At 34.7% G+C, this 20,227-nt stretch overlaps 3 protein-coding genes and 1 long non-coding RNA gene across 12 annotated transcripts in view; 2 read left to right on the top strand and 2 right to left on the bottom strand.

Annotated features, from left to right (window-relative positions):
* Positions 1 to 472: 472 nt before the first annotated feature.
* On the top strand, positions 473 to 3,134 carry LOC124216179 (cytochrome c oxidase assembly protein COX18, mitochondrial). Its single transcript, XM_046620391.1, has 6 exons — positions 473 to 1,238; positions 1,331 to 1,468; positions 1,544 to 1,691; positions 1,795 to 1,919; positions 2,009 to 2,119; positions 2,533 to 3,134. The coding sequence occupies exons 1-6, from the start codon at positions 627 to 629 to the stop codon at positions 2,728 to 2,730; spliced, it is 1,332 nt and encodes a 443-aa protein (XP_046476347.1). The 5' UTR covers positions 473 to 626; the 3' UTR covers positions 2,731 to 3,134.
* LOC124216229 (uncharacterized) lies at positions 1,560 to 9,833 on the bottom strand. Of its 3 annotated transcripts, XR_006882558.2 has the most exons (4): positions 9,699 to 9,833; positions 5,079 to 9,610; positions 4,744 to 4,974; positions 1,560 to 4,264 (listed from the first exon to the last, which is right to left on the bottom strand). It is a non-coding gene; the product is annotated as an uncharacterized lncRNA (long non-coding RNA). The 3 variants fall into 3 exon arrangements; XR_011176426.1 differs by having other exon boundaries at positions 1,560 to 5,002; XR_011176420.1 differs by having other exon boundaries at positions 1,560 to 4,974.
* On the top strand, positions 3,675 to 14,941 carry LOC124216107 (uncharacterized). Of its 7 annotated transcripts, XM_069133551.1 has the most exons (28): positions 3,675 to 3,823; positions 3,894 to 3,995; positions 4,114 to 4,527; positions 4,617 to 4,982; positions 5,063 to 5,234; positions 5,356 to 5,637; positions 5,760 to 6,401; positions 6,771 to 7,580; positions 7,896 to 8,183; positions 8,456 to 8,547; positions 8,771 to 8,919; positions 9,036 to 9,146; positions 9,317 to 9,661; positions 9,751 to 9,965; positions 10,037 to 10,149; positions 10,223 to 10,367; positions 10,460 to 10,560; positions 10,653 to 10,828; positions 11,001 to 11,287; positions 11,400 to 11,604; positions 11,692 to 11,875; positions 11,972 to 12,184; positions 12,309 to 12,434; positions 12,883 to 13,032; positions 13,138 to 13,287; positions 13,419 to 13,650; positions 13,729 to 13,908; positions 13,984 to 14,941. In XM_069133551.1, the coding sequence occupies exons 2-28, from the start codon at positions 3,924 to 3,926 to the stop codon at positions 14,118 to 14,120; spliced, it is 6,357 nt and encodes a 2,118-aa protein (XP_068989652.1). In that variant the 5' UTR covers positions 3,675 to 3,823; positions 3,894 to 3,923; the 3' UTR covers positions 14,121 to 14,941. The 7 variants fall into 7 exon arrangements, with proteins under 7 accessions (XP_068989652.1, XP_046476215.1, XP_046476232.1 ...); XM_046620259.2 differs by having other exon boundaries at positions 3,756 to 3,995; positions 5,763 to 6,401; XM_046620276.2 differs by having other exon boundaries at positions 3,756 to 3,995; positions 7,254 to 7,580.
* The window catches only part of LOC124216220 (uncharacterized), a 196,073-nt gene continuing 190,740 nt past the window's right edge, over positions 14,895 to 20,227 (bottom strand). Inside the window, exons 12-14 of the mRNA XM_046620485.1 lie at positions 19,555 to 19,706; positions 19,355 to 19,427; positions 14,895 to 19,232 (exon numbers count right to left, since the gene is read on the bottom strand). Coding sequence (XP_046476441.1) covers positions 19,211 to 19,232; positions 19,355 to 19,427; positions 19,555 to 19,706 — 247 coding nt within the window. The 3' untranslated portion in view covers positions 14,895 to 19,210. The remainder of the gene's footprint in view (positions 19,233 to 19,354; positions 19,428 to 19,554; positions 19,707 to 20,227) is intronic.

Genomic DNA, 20,227 nt, shown 5'->3' with positions numbered 1-20,227 from the left:
ACGTAGATACTTTACTCGCCACTGGCTAAAACAGCGTTTCGATTCTATGCCTAGGAAAATTCAGGAGCGAGAGAGCAAATGAAAAGTTGGAATAATTATGAACAATAATGTTATGGAATACATCGAGCGCGTGTCGAATAGAATCCCATTTTGAAATGAATGATTCTACCATTCTCCTATTATAGCCGTTTTATTGCAGAAAATCTAGTTTGTCTCCTGGAAAATGGATCATATATAATCACTGTTTTGCTACGAAGTGTGGAAGAAATTTATTCTCCTACGCTCCCAGGTCCACCCGGGCCCATTTGCTCGCCGAAAACTGGTCACAAAAATTTACCCAGGGTTATCCGTCGTTATATTCTTCAGTCAGCGTTAAAATGCTGCCGGTTTAATGCTATCTTTATTCGTACTCAGCGCGCATCAGACGTCGCTTTCCGACAGCGGAGCGCTCGAATCCCAATTAAACATAGGCCGCGGCAGAGAGACGGACGCCTGCTACGGAGCGCTAACGGAGCAACAGCATTTTGCTGAACCGTAAACCATGCTCTAAACGGTCTTCCGACGCGCCATCGAGCCTGCTTGACTTGTGAGAGGTTATTCGAAGATACTGAAATTATATCATTGAAATGCTACGTTTCATAAACTATAATTTTTACTTCCAACGAAGTCTCAAATTCACACATGCTGCATCAATGTGTTCAGTCAATGTGAGACTCGTGAGTTATCTACGGCGATCAACTCATAACCTTAACCTGAACCAGGGCGCCAGTCACATTGACAGTGGAAATAGTCTAACATATTTAATTCACATGTCGAAGACTATGTCACCCGTTGCAGGTAAAGATAGTTTATTTAATTTCGATCGAAATACGCCGTCTCAGTTCAATACACAGAGTGCAACGGGTTTACGTTCTTCACACACCGGAATCAACATTTCAAGAAATTGCAGCAAACCTTTGATTAATTCGATGTTATTGCTCGCCAATCGCACTCGCTATACGGTTCTCCATCCTAAACATTTTAGAGTCAGGCAATTCTCAAGTGAAACGACACAGTATGTACCGCAAGTCCGGTTAACTGGAGTTTGGAAAGATATATCGGAGAGCACACCTGTTGAATTTGTACAAGATACTTTGGTCACATTTCAGTCTACGACCGGTTTACCATGGTGGGCAACCATAGTTTTAACCACAGTCATAGTAAGAAGTACTTTGACGCTACCATTGAGTCTTTATCAAGTAAATATTCATCCATTTCGTTACTTAATAGACACATAGCTATCTAGTTAGTGGAGAACCATCGCATTAAATGAGCATAATTTATATCATAGCATTACATTATTGCCAAAGTTCAAAATTTGAATATCGAAATGAGTGATATTGTTAAAAAACTGCAAGCCGAAGCAAATGTAGCTGTATCACACTACAAATGTCCTGAAGATCATGCTAGGATGCTGTATAATACAAAGGTACTTACTTTCTTTTTTACTTTCACCATAGATGGCCTATCCAAATCTTTTTGCTATTCCATCTTTTTTTCATAGGTAAAGGAGAAATGGGATGAATTGATTCAAAGAGAAAACTGTCATCCTGGTAAAGGATATATTGTATTATGGACACAAATACCATTGTGGATAACAATATCTGCTGCACTGAGAAATCTCTGCTTCATGTTACCTCCAGGTCGCACAGGTGAGAGAACTTCTCCTGATGGCTTTGTTATATATGAGACAATATTATGGAATTAATTAATGAACTGAACCAATTTTTAATAGGTTCTTATATTCTGACATAGATGCTGAAAAAAATTTCCTGGACTTGACAACCGGTGGTTTTGGATGGGTAACGAATTTGGTTGCCATCGATCAATTTTGCATAGTACCGATTTCTGTGGGACTCTTCAATTTAGCCAATATTGAAGTAAGAATAACTAATTCATGTATCTGCACTTGAATATTAATCCGTATGAAATACGATAAGCTACTATATAATCGGATAAACTCTTACAGATTATGAATCTGTTGAAAACGACTGAGGATACCAGATTACAGAAGTGTTTGCTCTATTTTTTACGATTCATTTCCATTGCAATGATACCTATTTCGATGTACGTTCCATCGGTAAGTAACATAGATTTTAAATATATGACAACGGTATATACACTTGTCATTAACTATTAGTATCTATACATTATCATCAGAATATCCTGGTTCGTTTGTTACTTACCAAATACGCACTAATTATTTTAGGCTTTACAATACGTGACTGAGATTTGTAACGTTAGTGTAACTATGGATTCATAGGAAAATTGGTCATTTGTGACGTTCAGGATTGTTTAAAATTCAGAATTATCATACATATATTTGTGCAAAGTTATTTTAAATTCGCAAAATGATTTTTCCATCAAAATCCTGCTTTGTAAATTTGACTAACATCAACCTTGTTGCAAAATGCCACTTACCCAGTCCTATTTATTTCGAATATGATGGTAAAATGCTCCACATGAGATCAGATTTTTCTATTCCACTTATAGTGCATGTGTTTGTACTGGGCAAGCAGCAGCGCGTTTGGTATTGTCCAGAATCTGCTATTGCAATCACCAAAGGTGCGAAGATTGGCTGGAATACCTCTTACTAAGACTGCAAGGACAAATCCATATCGTGAAATGTATACAAAATTAAAAACCAAATGGTACTTTAATTTCATGCGTAAAAGTAACAGTAGAATATAATTGTAAGTCTGAAGTTTACTGAAATGTAATGCCAAAGGCAGATACACGTCGCATAGGATATTCCACGACAAACCAACCAAGTTCCGTGGCACTTGAATTTTAGATTTGAATCATGTTGACTCTGTCAATATCCAAGATACTCTAAAATTGCCAGTTTTTTTTTAAATAAATTTCATTGATCTAATTTATCTTAAATGGGTTTTTGACATACTTCATAGACTACAGTAATAAAGGGAAGCGTCGTTTCCATATAAAATTCAAGTGTGAGCATGGTTGATTTGATGTAAAATGTTTCATTATACATGTTTTTATGTGTATTTATTATAAAACTCAATGTACATAAACTAAACTGATGTAGCATACTTGACATATGTATATGAATAAAGTAAAGTAATAGCAAATTATTTGAGCCCACGTACAGATATGAATTTTTCCTGTCATCTTTTTCTACAGTACAGTTATAACAATGTAGAAGTATGTTTATCAACTTACAGATGCAATCGAAGACATAAAGATAAAACAGCAATTCTCAGCGTAAATTTATACTTCAAATAATTAAAAAATGTACAGGGTTATTCGCAATTTGCCATATCTGGCAAGAGAGATGGATACCAATTTTGTACATATCTTAACATATGCGTAATGTTCATTTGAGTATCGTGCTTTCCTACCAATAAGATAGGAAAACAATTAGATAAGATTTATTTTCTCAGAAAGGAGAAACTGTTAGAAAAACATTTTGTTATGTTTACTGCTTTAATGTTATCTTCGTACTATCGATTCATAAGAAATGGTGGGTACAAATACGTCAATCATTCTATCTAGACCTCTAAATTGTAACTCACACAGCTGACATTTAGGGATCACTACAGTGAACCAATTGGCCAGCTGTGCACACATGGAAGCGTACAACTGATTTCACATGCCATGGAATGCCATTAGGCAGTGTAGGGGTGACCTTTGCTCTGCCCTAAGATAACCCAGTGTAGAACTTTGCGCTGCAAACTAAATTGAACGCATTACTCACAAGGAAGTCATCGGTAGTATAGGAATTTATAAAATAAAGTGTTTGGCACAAGTACATGGTCTGCGAGTGAGTGTTGCGTGGTGATGTTACATGATGAAAAATTAATATAATATATTAATTCGATAAAACTCTTCAGAATCCACAGTTACTCATCAATTTACCGACCATGAAACCATCTGAAAACATTTTTTTGCTTGCTGTGCTGACTATTATATATTTTTGTAATACATCGCTTGCGGTAAGATTTCGAACACTTTGGTTGTGTATTTCGAATTCATATAGTGTAATATGTTAGCAATAATAGCTTGAGTCAGAGAACCTATGTATTAATATTCATAATCGAAAATTGCATATAGATTTTCGATCCAAGAGAAACTCATGCTGTTAAACCTGCCATAAGACGCGAGTTTCCCATCCTGTGGTATTCACCAAGTAGCACGACTCCAATTCCGATTGAACCTCAAGTCCCCGAAGGAGTCAAAGACTCAGGGTTGCGTCCCAAGAAACCTGTTGTTTTCAACAATGGCGGTTACACATATTCTAAGTATGGGACATTCAATAGGAAAATAGAACAGCAAAGCACAAACAATTTCTATAATAACTACGACCAAGGGCAGGATGGTCAACAAGAAAATTCTGCTTTTCAACATCGTTATGGTCAGGATCAGAATCTCGGATACTCTGATCAAAATAGTTATTACGAAAACGGATGGTTTGTTGATAATACTAACAATCAGAAACCCTATGAAGATTTTGCTATCGAGATTAAGGTAAATATAACTCAACGAGCAGCATAAAATAGAGAGTACATGCAATTACATAGAATATTGATTAATATTTTCAACTTCTCCAAAATTAGAAGCCTTATAAAGACACAAAGGACTTCAAAGTGAAACCGGTTAAATCAATTAGGGTTGCCAAATACGATTCAGAAACTGGAGCTGTGTGTCCAGCACCTGATGCAACAGGTCAATTTGTTTACCCACCTGATTGTAAATTTTTTGTCAACTGCTGGAATGGCCGTGCTTTCGTTCAACCCTGTGCACCTGGGACGCTCTTCAATCCTGAAACTCTTGAATGTGATTTTCCAACAAAAGTCCAGTGTTATGGCAGTGAATTAATTGATTTAAATAATCAATATAACATACGACCATCGGCAAAGAAACAGCCATCACAAATTTCCGAACCAGAAAGAGAATGGAGAGTACCATCACCAACTAATCAGGCAAGAAAAATGACAGTAATCTGTACTAATTCGTTTGCTAGGAGACTGTAATGTGAGAATTTTATTTATGGTTGTCTTAGCATCCATCATGCCCACCTTCATTTACTGGTTTATTGCCACATCCAATTGATTGCACCAAATTTTTGCAATGCGCCAATGGGGTCACGTTTATCATGGATTGTGGTCCAGGAACAGTTTTCAATCCTACAGTCAGCGTTTGTGACTGGCCTTACAATGTGAAAGGTTGTGAAGGTATGATTCCTGAAAAGAATTGATTAGTAAAATTATGTTGAATGTTTCCTAGGTATTCTAGCACTGCGTCAGAACTGTTACGATAGCACTGTAATATACATGCTTTTTTATTTAATTCAAGATGCATTGAAACCTAAGACGGATCCGACACCTATTCCTGTTTGGCAGGGAATTGATATGAGGGGTGATATGAATCTACAGGTTCCTCAGGAACGGATAAAACCTGACGTAGTGACATGTTCTGAAGGTCAAGAAGGGTTGTTCCGGCATCCGACAGATTGTAAAAAATTTTTACAGTGTAGTAATGCGAATACACATATAATGGACTGTGGGCCCGGAACTGTCTTCAATCCATTAACAAGTGTCTGCGATTTTCCCTACAACGTGGAAGGTTGCGGTGAAGGTATTATAATGTAGTAGATTATTCTTATGTACAAAAATACTATCTCTGTATGACCTGTAGTGAACAACAGCAAAAAAAAAAACCATACAATTATTTTCATTTTTATGATTTTTTTTTGACAGAAGATTTGAAAACTACAACAGAAATTTCCGATTTTGGAATAAAATCCTCTGTGGGAAATTCGGAGAGACAAAGTGAAACCAGTTTTGATCATAGAACACACTGGGGTGTTGTACCGAATGTACCGAATAATCAAAGATTTGACAGTCGAAAAGATTATGGAAATAACTATAATCGTGGAAATGAAAATAGCAATCCAACTGTAAGTTGGCACCCATATTATAACTATAATAATGAAGGAAATTCAAATGATAGGATTGACAAAGGCAATGATGGCCAAACCGAAAGTTCACTAAGTGGTAACTTTAATGGAAACCCGAATACGTATTATAATGACCCAAATCGTGGTCAAAGTAACACTCATAATTCTGAGGGGAGTCAATATGGGTCAGATCAAAATATTTACGTGGACAGTAGTTATAGATTGCCAAGCGAGGGACAAAATTCTAATGAAAGTAAAAATGATGGCAAACAATTTATTATAACTCCTGCTACACCCGAAAGCGTAACGAGTCAGCAGAGCTGGAATCAACCAGAGACATTTGTTGATCAACCTGGTCGGTTTAAGCCAAGTACATGGACAGCTGAAGAGAAAGAAGACAAACACCCGACAAATCCAGTTCTGAACCATCGGTGGCAACAAGGTAGGTTTAAAATATTCTGCACATTGATTCATAGAGTACAATTATTTCCCGACAGCATTTTTTTATTTGGAAATTCGATTAGGTATTGAATTTTGTAAATTTAAATTCTATTAAATATATTTGCTTGCGATTTATCGACATGTAAGAAAAATACTGTTCTCAAAAATCTCAGTATTTTTATATTCCACAACATTGACTTGATAATTAAGCAGGTGAGACTGTATTTACTACAGTATTACTAATATGCACATTGTGAAAATAATTTGGAATTTGTCTATTTGCCATACAAAATGCGTACAGTGATAATATTTTCGTCAACGCAAGTAGAATTCAATATGCACAATAATATAATAATTCTTTTTGGGATAGGTTCAAAATCAATTGATGTAAATAAGAATCCGGGTACTGCAAACAGCATGAATGTTCTTAATGCATTGCGTCAAGATAGCATGTTTTATAATAAGCATAAACCAGATAGGAATACAGCAAATAATAACAATCCTTCTAACTTATTACAAAATAATCAAATACCTTTTTCACAATATCAACCGAATAATAATGCACTGGGGTCATCATTTATAAATGGGCAATATGCTATAACGAATCAAGGATATGGTCAAGAGTACTGGCATGCTACAGAGGGAAATATGGACGTGAATGAAACGTACGGAGATATTATTCACAGGAATTCTAGTAATAAAAACATGATCCAATCTCCAATACTCAATACTGATCAATACACCAATACCATGTTCAGAAACGGGAATTCGAATAGCAGAGTAGTAGAGAGTACAATACACACATCTAAAAAATTACCCTCAGTCAAAACTGATTTGTTAGGTCCTTCATCAGGAAAAATAGATCTGGCTGGTCACAGAGAAAGTGATCATGATCTTGATTCGAAATCAGATCAATGGACAATGAGAACAAATGTTTTTCATCAAGTTCCTAGCAAGCCTGGCACTAAAACTATAAAAAGACAAAGAAAAACAGATGGGAAGAATTTCCACTACCGAAACTCAACCGATCTGACAATGATTAATAAAAACTGGTATCCAAGTGGAATATATGCGAATGTAAATGAAATCCAGGGTCATTACATTACGAAAGAAATAGAAATTAATCAAGGACATTCTGATGCACAAAAATTTGGCAATAAAAATGGAGTTTCAGTTTTAGGTAAGCCAAAAAATTGCTTGGCATTATCAATTTATTATGAAAAACCTCCACTACAACGTTTTAGTACCATTAATAAACCAGCAAATGAATAATCCATTGAATAACAAATCGATTCTAAATATCTTGGTAAGCCAAGAACGTCAATACCAGTAGAATATGTAAATTTTCGGCTTTAAAAACATGTTACTTTAGACTAATTGCATGGGATAACTTTGTAGAAAAAATTCGACATGTACCACGGAAATTAGTCGATATACAGGATGCAATCTATATCATAATGAACCAAGAAATTATGTTTATATATATATAATTTAGCAGAAGGGGAAAGAGATTATGACACAACTGACAAAAATACACTCCACGCTCAAATTGAGTTTGATAGTGACAAGGATAATGACGAAAAATTGAATGAAACAAAAATTGAATATACAACACTTGAATCTACAAGTACTTTGATAGAGACTGAAGCCACTATGGAAGATAAAAAACTTGATAAAGATGATAGACAAATTTCTGAGGGTTCAAAAACTTCAGGAATCATGAAAGTTACTAATCAAGAAATTGATCTAGATATTTTTGGTGTAGAATTCGTAAACAGTAAAGGTGGGTAGAAAATGTTAATGTATTGCAGGAATGTTGCGTCCTCTTGTACAAAAAAGGTATTACAATATTCGTGAAATTGGTAAGTACAATATGTTACCCTTTCTTTCTAATTATCGAATTATGCAACACAAGCAGATGAAGATGACTTCAACAAAAACAACTTGAAAGTTAAATTTCCATCCAATTTCTTCAGATACAGGTCTGAATTGTAATAAAATTGTTTGACCCTTCGTTTAAAAATGACGTTACGAAGATTTGTTCTATCTTTTCAGGTGAACCTCCTTTCCCTGTTTACTTTGTACAAGGTGTTCAGCCCATAAACGGCTGGGATGAATGGATTAATATTACACCAATATCTGGCCAGGTGAGATATTAACGATGAATTGAGTATGATAAATATTTAATTACAGTACATGCAATGTGATATTGTATACTTGAGGCAGTTCCGAATAATGAGACAAGCAATTAATCTCAACTCTCAATCTATACAATGCTGCAGCTGATGAAAATTTGATGGTTCTTCAGTGCATAATATGAATTAATTCGAGGCACAATCAGCAATATGTATTTATACAACCAATTTCTAGATGCTGCGGCTGCGTGGCGGTTCTATTTTGGAGGAAGGTTATTTAGAAGTACAAGGTACTCAGCCTGGTTGGGGAATTGTATGCGATCATAGAAATGCATGGACCCTCAAAAAAGCTAATATTGTTTGCAGGCAGTTGGGATACACAAGGTATTTTAATCCGAAAATTGCATTGTATCTCATTTCTCCCCATTCGTATAAATCTTGAAAACAAACTACGCAGTTTATATGCGATGGTAAGTCAATTTTTTATATTTTTTTGCTAGGGGAGCTGAAATGGCATGGCAAGGAAATAATAATCAGAATGATGAACTACCTTGGGTAGCAGCCGACAGTGTGGATTGCATTGGAAATGAAACATACTTCCAATCTTGCAAGTAAGATTGAAAAAATACATGTCTAACAACTAGGCAATTTATACAAACTTGGATATGTATAGCCGTTACTATCACAATTTATAGCTCTGATCGGACATCCTGGCAATAGTTAATTAATTATTGTAAAATTAATTTATTGTAAACTATAACTTTCATTAAATTAAAATCAGGTTCACACACAATCCATATTGTGACGTAGCCCGCGATGCTGTTGGAATCCGTTGTTTACCAAACAGAGCAGCCTATTGCAGAGAAGATGAAATACCGCACAGAGGTTTTTGCTATCATTTGGCAAACCCCGATACAGCATTAAATCATGCTGAGGCTTTGGACTACTGTAATAGTAAAGGGGCAAGGCTATTGGATGTTCTCGATCAAACAGAGAACAATTTTATATCCGAGTGGCTGGTGCAGAGACGTCCAGATGTCAACTCTATCATGACATCAGGATTTGGTTTCACAACCTTAAACAGAACAATTTGGCTCTGGGAAGATTCGAATCATGCCAAGTTTAGGTACGTTATTGCTCACTACAATCATTATTTCAATTACACAGTAAGGCTGCTTGTAGTTGTGTATAAATTGAATTTTGTTTCTGTGTTAGGTTTGCCAATTGGTGGCCTGGCTGGATGCAGGACGAAAGAATACCTCCATCGGTTGGCTCACGTCCAGTATGCGTTGTCATGAAGCGTATATTTTCCTGCCATAATCGTCCTGACAAAAGTTGCCTGAGTGATTACTTCTTTTGGGACATTGAGGACTGTGCTACATCATCCAAAGGACATTCGTACATCTGCAAGAGGGTCTACAATGATATTGGTAAAACAAATACTAATTGTAAGAAATATCGCTTAAAAACTACAATTCTCATAACTGATGTTTCGTAATAGGATGCGTTTATGGCAAGGGCCAGCACTATTCGGGAAAAGCAAATATCACAGAATCAGGAGCACACTGTCTTCCATGGAATGACGAGGCGATCGAGCAGCATCTCCATTTTAAGGTAGGGCTGATTCATCTTTGCTGAAAATGTCCCAACCTATAATCATTCAATTTTCATTTTTGCTATATTACAGGTGGTTTCTGATGAAATTAGAGAAAAATTGAAAGAACATAACTACTGTAGGAATCCGAATCCAAACAGGGAACTGAAACCTTGGTGTTTTACTGGACTGAATGGCGAATTTGAACACTGTGACATTCCACCGTGTGCCGAACAAGGTAGACTACATTACAAATTGTACATTTTGTCGAAACTTTTGTCAATCTTTTCAAATGTATGGTAATGAATTACTCTTCAAATGTTCTTTTAGGTATGATAAGGACTGTCACAGCAGGACGCTGCAACCCAAAACATTTTGAATGCACACCTGGCGAATGTATTCCATCACCATGGATTTGTGATGGCCAAGAGGTATAGGATGATGTGGTGTCATTTAATTTTCAATTGATAAATAATGATAAGCTAACATTTCTGTCTAACTTTAAACTTTAATAACATTTCAGGACTGCACCAATGGAGTTGATGAACAGGACTGTTCTCAGCACTTGGAATTTTATACAAAAATAGAACAACATCATTTAGATGACCACGATGTAGAGAAATGGTTAAACACTCCACTGAAAACATGTGCTCTCAGATGTAAGGAAGCTGATTTTACGTGTCGATCATTCAGTCATAAGTATGTTTAGATTATATTGGTCACTTAACGATAAAAATTTGTAATCAAGTTCTAGTTTATCAGCAATTTTCTCATAAAACAAAGTAATATATGATTTAATCAATACAGTTGTCTCTGATAGTATTCCAGGTACTGAACTTTGAATACTAAAATTTGTTATTTCACATTTTAGAGCTGATGGGAATGTCTGTTTACTCAGTGACAGTAACATCGGGCTTACTGGAGACCTACAACCCTCCATAGATTATGATTATTATGAAATGGATGAAAGAAGCATCAACTGTAGTGATATGTTCGTTTGCGGAAATGGAAAATGTATAAATCAGTCACTACTATGTGATGGAAAAAATAACTGTGGAGATCGTACTGATGAAAGCAGTTGTAATTTGGAAAATTATGGATATGAAATTAGACTAAGCGGATCCAACAATACCAATCAGGGTAGAGTGGAAGTCAAAGGTAATCTTAAGATGAAAACGGTATAATAGTATTGCAATCAGTTACAATATGGTCTACGAATTACCAGTGGAACTACATCAGTGTATACCAATTGTTGCTTACCTTATTACAGTATGGGAAAAATGGGGACAGGTGTGTGACGATGGTTTTGGAATGATTGCTGCTAATGTTGCGTGCAAGGAGCTGGGTTTCATATACGGTGCTCAAGAAGTCAGGCCTGCAGGTTACTATGGCAATGCCGATTCACAGTTATTTTTAATGGATCAATTAAAGTGTAGGGGAAATGAGACCTCGCTAAGGGAATGCGATTTCGATGGGTACGTTGCACGACTAGATTACACAATTCAAGTCAAATTCCAAATTCAACATCCTTAAAACTTTTGAATATTCTCTCATGATTATAGATGGGGCATTCACAACTGCCTCCCTGAAGAAGCTGTTGGTATAGTTTGCAAAACAGCAGTGAACACATGTCAAGATGGGTCCTGGAAGTGTGACAACAGTCCCGAGTGTATTCCAACACCATTCATATGCGATGAAGTTGTAGATTGTAGTGATCGTTCTGATGAAGGTCCAGAGCATTGTGAGGTAACATCCACATATATGAAACAAAATATTCCAAAAGAGTAAATAAATTTAGAGTACCATTAATCCCATTATAATTGATTACGTGAACGTTTATAGGCACCTTTTGAGCTAAGGCTCTCTGGGGGTAGTAATCTTCTTGAAGGAAGAGTCGAAGTGCGTCACCACGGTATTTGGGGCACGGTTTGTGATGACGATTTTTCAGATACAGCTGCTACAGTCATTTGTAGATCATTGGGTTATGGAGGACCTGCAACTGCAATAAAGAATGGAGCTTTTGGACCTGGAGATGGGCCTATTTGGTTAGATGAGGTAACAGTAACTGCTAATTTGATGAACGGTAGTAATATCCGATGAAGTGTGATATTACATACACGCTCTACGGCATACTGTTAAAATACGATGAGAAAATAATAATTTTGACATTTTTTTACAGGTATTCTGCTCTGGTAACGAGACACAATTATACCGGTGTGATCATGAACATTGGGGCCGCCACAATTGCGGTCATGACGAAGACGTCGGTGTGCGATGTGAGTCTGGAGAAGTAATAAGACATGAGGTAAATTAATATCGATAAAACTTTAAGATTAGAGTAGTTTTATGACAGACGTTTAAGTTTAGAACATGGGCTTCCGTACAGTCGGAAAATATAGTAAAGTTTTTCTTAGCTCCATGATAATGTATTACTGTAAATTATAATCAATAGGAGTAGAATAAAATTTTGTTGACAGACATGCAAAATAACTTGTTTCATTACATTATACCCATTCGTTTCTTTTGGATGAAACAACATGAGCCTGTTCTACAGATTGCTTTACACAGCGGTTATTAAAACTTCAATATATGTACAGTTCAGGAATACCATATTATTGTAAAACACTTGGATGATTGACGGATATTCGAAATAGTAAAAATATCTGGTGTTATAACTACTCAAGAGTATTGAACTACTGAAAGATATATTTCGCAAATTTATTTCATTCCCAAACGTTTTAAAACGATTTCAGAAGTCAGTTCCGTACTTACCTGAGGTCACAGCCAATGATATATTGCCTACAGATTGTGGTAAACGCATTGAAGATTTTGATGAAAATGACGAGTATATGGCCAGAGTTGTTCAAGGGTCTGTTGCTCAAAAAGGGGCATATCCATGGCAGGTAAAACTATTAAAAAAATGAATTGAGCGTGAAAAGGTGTCCTTTCCTCAAACCAGTGAATATGTTTTGAACCTTTTCTTGATATCGGTCATTCACTATCTCTAGGCAAGTCTCAGAGTTAGAGGACACAGTAGATCGAATCATTGGTGTGGTGCGGTGATAATATCTCCATTGTATGTTTTAACGGCAGCTCACTGCTTAGAAGGCTATAATAAGGGAACGTATTTTGTACGAGCTGGAGATTATAATACAGAGGTGAGCAGACTTTACCAATAAAAAATAGAATTACACAATCACTTGCAATCAATGGTTTTGGAAAAAAGGTTATGGGTATGTGACAGAAGCTTTACAGTAAATCATAAAACAGTACAATACCTATGTTATAGGTTGATGACGGTACCGAAGTAGAAGCAAACATTGAAGATTACTATATACACGAAGATTTTCGCAAGGGGCAACGCATGAACAATGACATTGCCTTGGTGATGCTAAAGGGGCAAGGGATTCCTTTAGGCAGAAATATAATGCCCATTTGCTTGCCACCTGAAAACGTTGAATACTTGCCAGGATTGAATTGCACAATCAGTGGTTGGGGTAGTATTGAATCTGGAAAGTCTGGTGTGTAAACTATTACAATGTGCATATGACTGTTCTATTCAAATGATTTGAAATAAAATTTCCAATCTTTTATGACAGTTCAATCACACTTCTTGCGCTTTGGTTGGGTTCCGATACTTGATCAGTCTGTGTGTCAGGCGGATTATGTTTATGGAGAAGGTGCGATTAGTGACGGCATGGTGTGTGCCGGTTATTTGAATGAAGGTGTCGACAGCTGCGACGGAGATTCTGGGGGGCCTCTTGCCTGCATTCATAACAGTATGTATAAATTTGTGAATGTAGCAAGATGTGATTTCATATTTCTATCAATAATTTGATTTTCAACAATTACAGATGCATTCACTTTATACGGTTTAACAAGTTGGGGAAAACACTGTGGAGAAGCTAATAAACCAGGAGTATATGTTCGCATAGCTCATTACAAGAAATGGATTGAGCAAAAAATACAGCAATCTTCAGCCAGAATGTAGAGGATGTACAGGAATTTATGGGAACACTAGCTGGCTTGGCAGACGTTATCCTGCCATGTCCGGTATGTGTGTGATGATGTGTTAATATGCAAAATAAGTTAATAATAAATATAGGTATGTATACAGCTATGAACCATCGTCTCAACAATACAAATGTATTGCATGAGTATGAAATCAATCGGTTAAGTCGTTCAGAAGTTACATGATCACTAACAGATGCACGTAGGAATTATATATATATTATATATATAATTCTTATGTGCATCTGTATATATAGGAGTTTGAAATTAGTGACCACTGTGATTATATATTAAAAATAATTCGTCGAAGTTGGTCATAGTAAAAACACAATCAAACAATTAAATCTATGTGATCACATATCTAAGAAAAAAGTGATAACACATGCATATTAATTCAGATAAAATTAATATAATATAATAATGTTAACAAAAACAAAACATTGTCAAGCGCAATATTAAATGTTAACAGATTGCCTGAAGATGATTGGTCGTAGCCAATAGAAACGTCACAACCTTTTAAATAATCAATAAAAAGATTTTTCACTATGACCAACTTTGATGAATTATTTTTAATATATATATATGGGGGTAACCAAACTGGGTAACCAAAGATAATTAAAATGTAATTTTTTTACTTATTCTAAAAATATATGCCTATATATATGTCACACCTATAAATTTATCGATAATCAATCAAATTTGTTGCTTTCACTTTACAAAACTGATAATAGTTACATAATTTCTGAAACGTATGTATGTTAATCTGTACTTTATTCAATAGACATTGTCGCTTCTACATAATTGTTGCGTTCTGATATTGAATCTATTTACAACAGTAGATATATTATTATGTATAGCGTGTCAACGTAATTCAATACAAGTATAAAGCAGCATTATTTACAATAAAAAAGAAAGTTATAGATAATGATTTTGTACTGAAAATAAAGTGAATTATGGTTGAGGATCGGTTACGGTGGGAAGTACAATTGTTATCTTCCTCATTTATGGAACTCAACTGGTTCGTTTTCGTTTAAATTCCACTTTAGGTTTACATAAATATACTGGTATGAATTATAAATAGCCATTAACAATAAAATCTCAACAGCTTATTATTTAAATAATAAAATTTTATTATTTCTATTAAAAAGGTATTGTTTTGTTATATCCGCTATAATAATTAGTTTACCGAATTCGTAATTGCGACTGTTTATACGAAAGTTGCGGATCAGCTTCGGCTTCACTCTAAAAAAAATGGGTGCAAAAAAAATTGAGTGAACGAAATTAAAAATGGTTTAGCATCATACTCTTCGTGATTATACGGAAAACGTAGAGTATGGTAATTGTAAATACTCATTTATACTCCTTTGTTTTGGCATCTTGATTTCTTATCATTCAGCAATACACGTCGTACTCGTAGCGACAATTTACGACACCGACTTTGTCAAGTTTTATTTTTATGTTTATCGTCCAGATAATTTCTTCTCAATGAGTTGAAATTTGTTTACGACATAATATAACGTTCGTTTACTCGATCAAAGCGTGATATATATTTTTTAAATATATGATGTCATTACGTTGCATGATTATATTGAAAATACTGAAATTTGAATCTTTCGTTTCTTCTCAAGATAATTTGAAAAAAAGAATACAATAAATGCAACTATTGTAGTATATGATAGATGAGATGACACAAACGATTGTGTTGTGCGTTGTTTGAGAGGAAACAAAATAACAAAAGTAATAACACGTGAGGCGATTTACGAATGTTTATAATAATTCACATAAATAATCTAAATATTTTCACGCTGAGTTACTTTTTTTCACGTATGATTATTCATTGTGAGCTTTTACCTATGTGGTGCTAGGGGGGTAAAAATATGATGTTCAGACGTATAGACATTGTTACGCTATGGGAATGTTAAAAGCCAAACACGTATAGGACGAACTTAAATTAAAGGTATGAAACCAATCTTAATCTAATTTCTAAAGGCATAAAAAGACATAAGAAAAATGTCAAACGACGTAAAAGAATACCCGATGCTAAGAATAACAGTAAAGTATTATGCAAATTTCATCAACACATCTGCACATGGTTAGTTGCATGTAATTGATAAATAATTGGCGGCGAACTATGAGTTTTGGAAACCTGCACTATGGTAGATAATTTAACGTGTTACGCTACTACGACTACTATTAGCATCCGGTATCCTTTTATTTACATATACATACTCTTAAATATAATAAGTTCAACTAATAGCTAGTGACTAGAGTAAAGCAGAAATTATATGACACGACGTCATAATCATACATACGATAACATAAATGTCAGCAAGCTCGTCAAAGTGAACATTGTCGGAGCTTCAGAATTATTTCAATAAATTCACCTATAGCATTATATTGTTTAGCATTATGTTATATTTAGACAACGGGTATATACACGACAGTTTATTTACAATTGATTATTACTGTAGACATTGGTGATTAGGATTAGGTGACAGTATTTAAAAAGACTAAAAAATTATTATTAACATCCAAAAGATATGAAAATTTAGTAAAGTAAAGTAAAAATCGATGAGGAAAAATTATAATAATAATAAATAATCAAAACGAAAATGCTCCTCGACAAAGAATGATGATTAAAATTCCAAGATATTGAACAGGAATTACTTTTTTGCTCGCACGTATTTCTAAATATACGCCGTTCTCAATAAATGCGATACAATAATTAATGTTTACAATCTCTGGGGACGGTCGAGCCGAATAAATTACGAGTTACAGATCTTATCCGAGGGATATACTGCCACCAAAAAAAATTTCTGTGTAGAATTTTTCATTTTTTTTAATAAACAGGGAAACTGTATCAGAGTCACGGAAATATACTTTTCACTATAACGAAGTAAATATTAGATTCACAGTTACTAGTTGTAGTTATGAATATTGACGATTCAATTCTGGAATTCTAGTAATATTAATTTTTAATATTCTATGATACCGTGCATATAGTATAGCTATCTTCGATATATTCTATGAAGTTCAAATGCCTTGTATATAAACTTGTGGAATTCAAAATCAAGAAATTATAAATTATGAGGGGGGTAAAGGCTTTGAATTTTTTACTTGTACATGCCTGTAGCTATAATCGACTGCGACAAATGGTCGAAATATTATCAAACGATGTAAGTGAGCCGAAATCAATCTCATTCATGCAAAATAAATATATTGCATAACACAACCAGCAAATATGTGGATGAAAATATGATATAGATTTTCATATTTAAGGCATTCGATTGATTTAGGTTTAAGGAAAATATTTCTCTAAGACGTAGTAGCTGGCCACTGAAAGATTTTGATATGACTAAATAATGCAGATGGGTAAATCAAATACATACAAGACTATTACATCGAGGCGTATTGTTAATTAAATGATGAAATGTTCAATAAAACGTATTTATTTATCAGTTGTAAGTGATGGATTATTATATGAAATTATCATGGGATCTCGAAATTTATATTCACGATCGGAAGAAATTAACTTGGTCCCTATACTTTCAAATTCATTAAAAATTTGATAAAGTATATTATATATTTAAACTTTAAAAACTGTTGTAACTTGTTGTATAATCATTGTTCAAAACTAACATTATATTCTGCAGAATTAGTATACCTATAATGTAAGGTGTTGACCGTTGTTGTTCAATCGACATAATATGCTTGTACGGACACGACCAGTGAAATTATGTTTAAATCATCACATGTACAACCGTATATGAAAGATGGATTTTTACTTCGATCCGGACTGTAAATAGTGTAGAGTTATAACGGTCTTTTTAATAACTTTCTCGACTACGTATAAAAAGGTTTTAATAACGGGAAAGATCACACTCAGTATTTGAATTAGCATTTTTCTAGTGGTTGAAATAACCAAATCCGTTTAACGTTGTCCATTGAAACTTAGTCCGATTAACAATAAGTACGTAAACCGGGTTATATACTTTGTTTTCCTAAATCGAACTTAAACTACAGGAACGAATCTACTCACACCTAATTTAGCGTATATCAAAAGGGCTATGTACAAGTTGAATCGTGCGTTAAAAAGTCTACAATCTTCGCGAAGAAAATTTATCGTATAATTATCGTAAAAAAGTGACAAAGAAGAATACTTAGACTAATGTGACTGAGACGAAAGGTAAGAAAAAATGGTAGCAATTATCAAATTTATACATACGTAATTATAAGAAATATGACCGATGATTGTATTATATTTAAAAACCGTAATCTGGGTTTTGGAGAGATTTTCGATCAAAAAATATCGCGATCTGACGAATAATATAGTATTCATGTAATATCCGTATTTTAGATTTTTTAATGCACGAGGTTTGATGAGGCTTAGGAACTATTCTTACTCCTATACGATACTGTCACGTGAATCCGATGACCGCCGATTGCGATTTGAAAAATTATAATCATGTTGAAACTTGGGCAAGAATTGTTGAATGTTGAATGTATTTCATAGGAGATTGTTCCATAAAATTGGCGGCGAAGTTGGGTAGAAGTAACATGCTCGAAGAGCATTCCTCCGATCTTGCATAAGCCGCGTGCCTAGCGTCATGTCTTGAAAGTTATAATCGAAGTGGAAAGAAGAATGGATCAAAGAAAATTCCGCTCGACTAAATAATTGCCGAAAGTGTTTCAACGGTTAAGTTTGAAATTTTGCTGCGTTATCGACAATTTGTAATGTATCGTATAACTACAGTATATGTACTTATATTGAAGGTGAGATCTCTATAATGATTTCCGGGTCTATGGCCAAACGCAGACCATGCAATTGATGGGTATTAAAATCCTAGTTAATACCTTGTAATACTTTGACTATATGTATAATTCATACGTATGACGAATCCATGGGTTTAGAATCGTTTCATTCATATTATCGTCCGCATTTCAATTATATTATTTAATATAGGTATAAAGTTATTCACCCATATGTAATATTCCCTTAAATAATCGTATTCGTAATTCGCGTATTCAGTACCTTTCAAATATGACGTCTTTGAATCGCCCGTATCCAACTCACTGAGCGTTTAACTCGGATCTACGGGAAAACAAATTGAAAATAGGAATAATTGTGGATTTAGATGCGATGCCTGGTGCGAAAAACACGAAAATAACACGACCTTCAAGTACGATTTTTATGTTAAAACCAATAATACTCACTTTAAGGATTTGTAACGTTCTTTCTCTGGGTTATTATCCGGTGGTTCGCATTCGAACGACGCTAAAGCCAATGCTGCAAAGAAACCGATAAATATGTATATACATACGTTATTCAATTACTGTCACACGGCAAAGCTAAAAAGATGGTCTTCGCTTTTTGAATTTTGTTCGCAAATCATTAACAAAGTAATTAAACTTACAGTTTTCCGTGAGTACAGGGCTCGCTTGAAGAAAAGCGATGACACGCGCGTTCTTCTCGAATGGACAAGCGACTTGTTTCCATGCTATAAATTCCGTAACTTGTTTTGCGAGCTGCCAAAATTTCTCGAAATTAATGTGTCCATTTGGCAATCTGAATGAGAAAAATGAAAACACAACGTTTATCAAATCCGAATTATATGAAATTACGGAATGTATAAATCGGGACACAAGCAATTGAAAAAAAGAACAACACCTATTATGTACTCCAATGTCTAAAAAAAACCAAAGAAGGTATTATAACAGTGACGTTCGATGAAAGTTTTACTTGAATGAAATTCTCCATTACTTAAATCTTGGCTCGTTGTAAGAACAATTATTTATTAATGCAATACTACTAAAAGTTGTAACGCAGGGCTGATCCCTATCTCTGCGTGTAATTTTCCCCACCGCACGTCTAGCTCTGTACGCCTATTTTACCAAGAAATTCTCAAGCAACACGTCGAGATAACGGCTGAAAGTTTCTCAATTTCTAGGGATGAGGGCTGCGCGTTAAATCTCACTGCAAAGCCGTTACGATATAGGTATATATATATATATATATATATACGTATATATATATGTATACATACGTAACGCGTGCACGGAAAGAAATCAGGGCAAAGTGGTTTACAC

The sequence above is a fragment of the Neodiprion pinetum genome, chromosome 1 (genome assembly GCF_021155775.2).
Source record: "Neodiprion pinetum isolate iyNeoPine1 chromosome 1, iyNeoPine1.2, whole genome shotgun sequence".
Classification (NCBI taxonomy): domain Eukaryota; kingdom Metazoa; phylum Arthropoda; class Insecta; order Hymenoptera; family Diprionidae; genus Neodiprion; species Neodiprion pinetum.
Note: the sequence above shows the minus strand (reverse complement) of the source record. Positions and strands in the feature narration are given on the sequence as shown.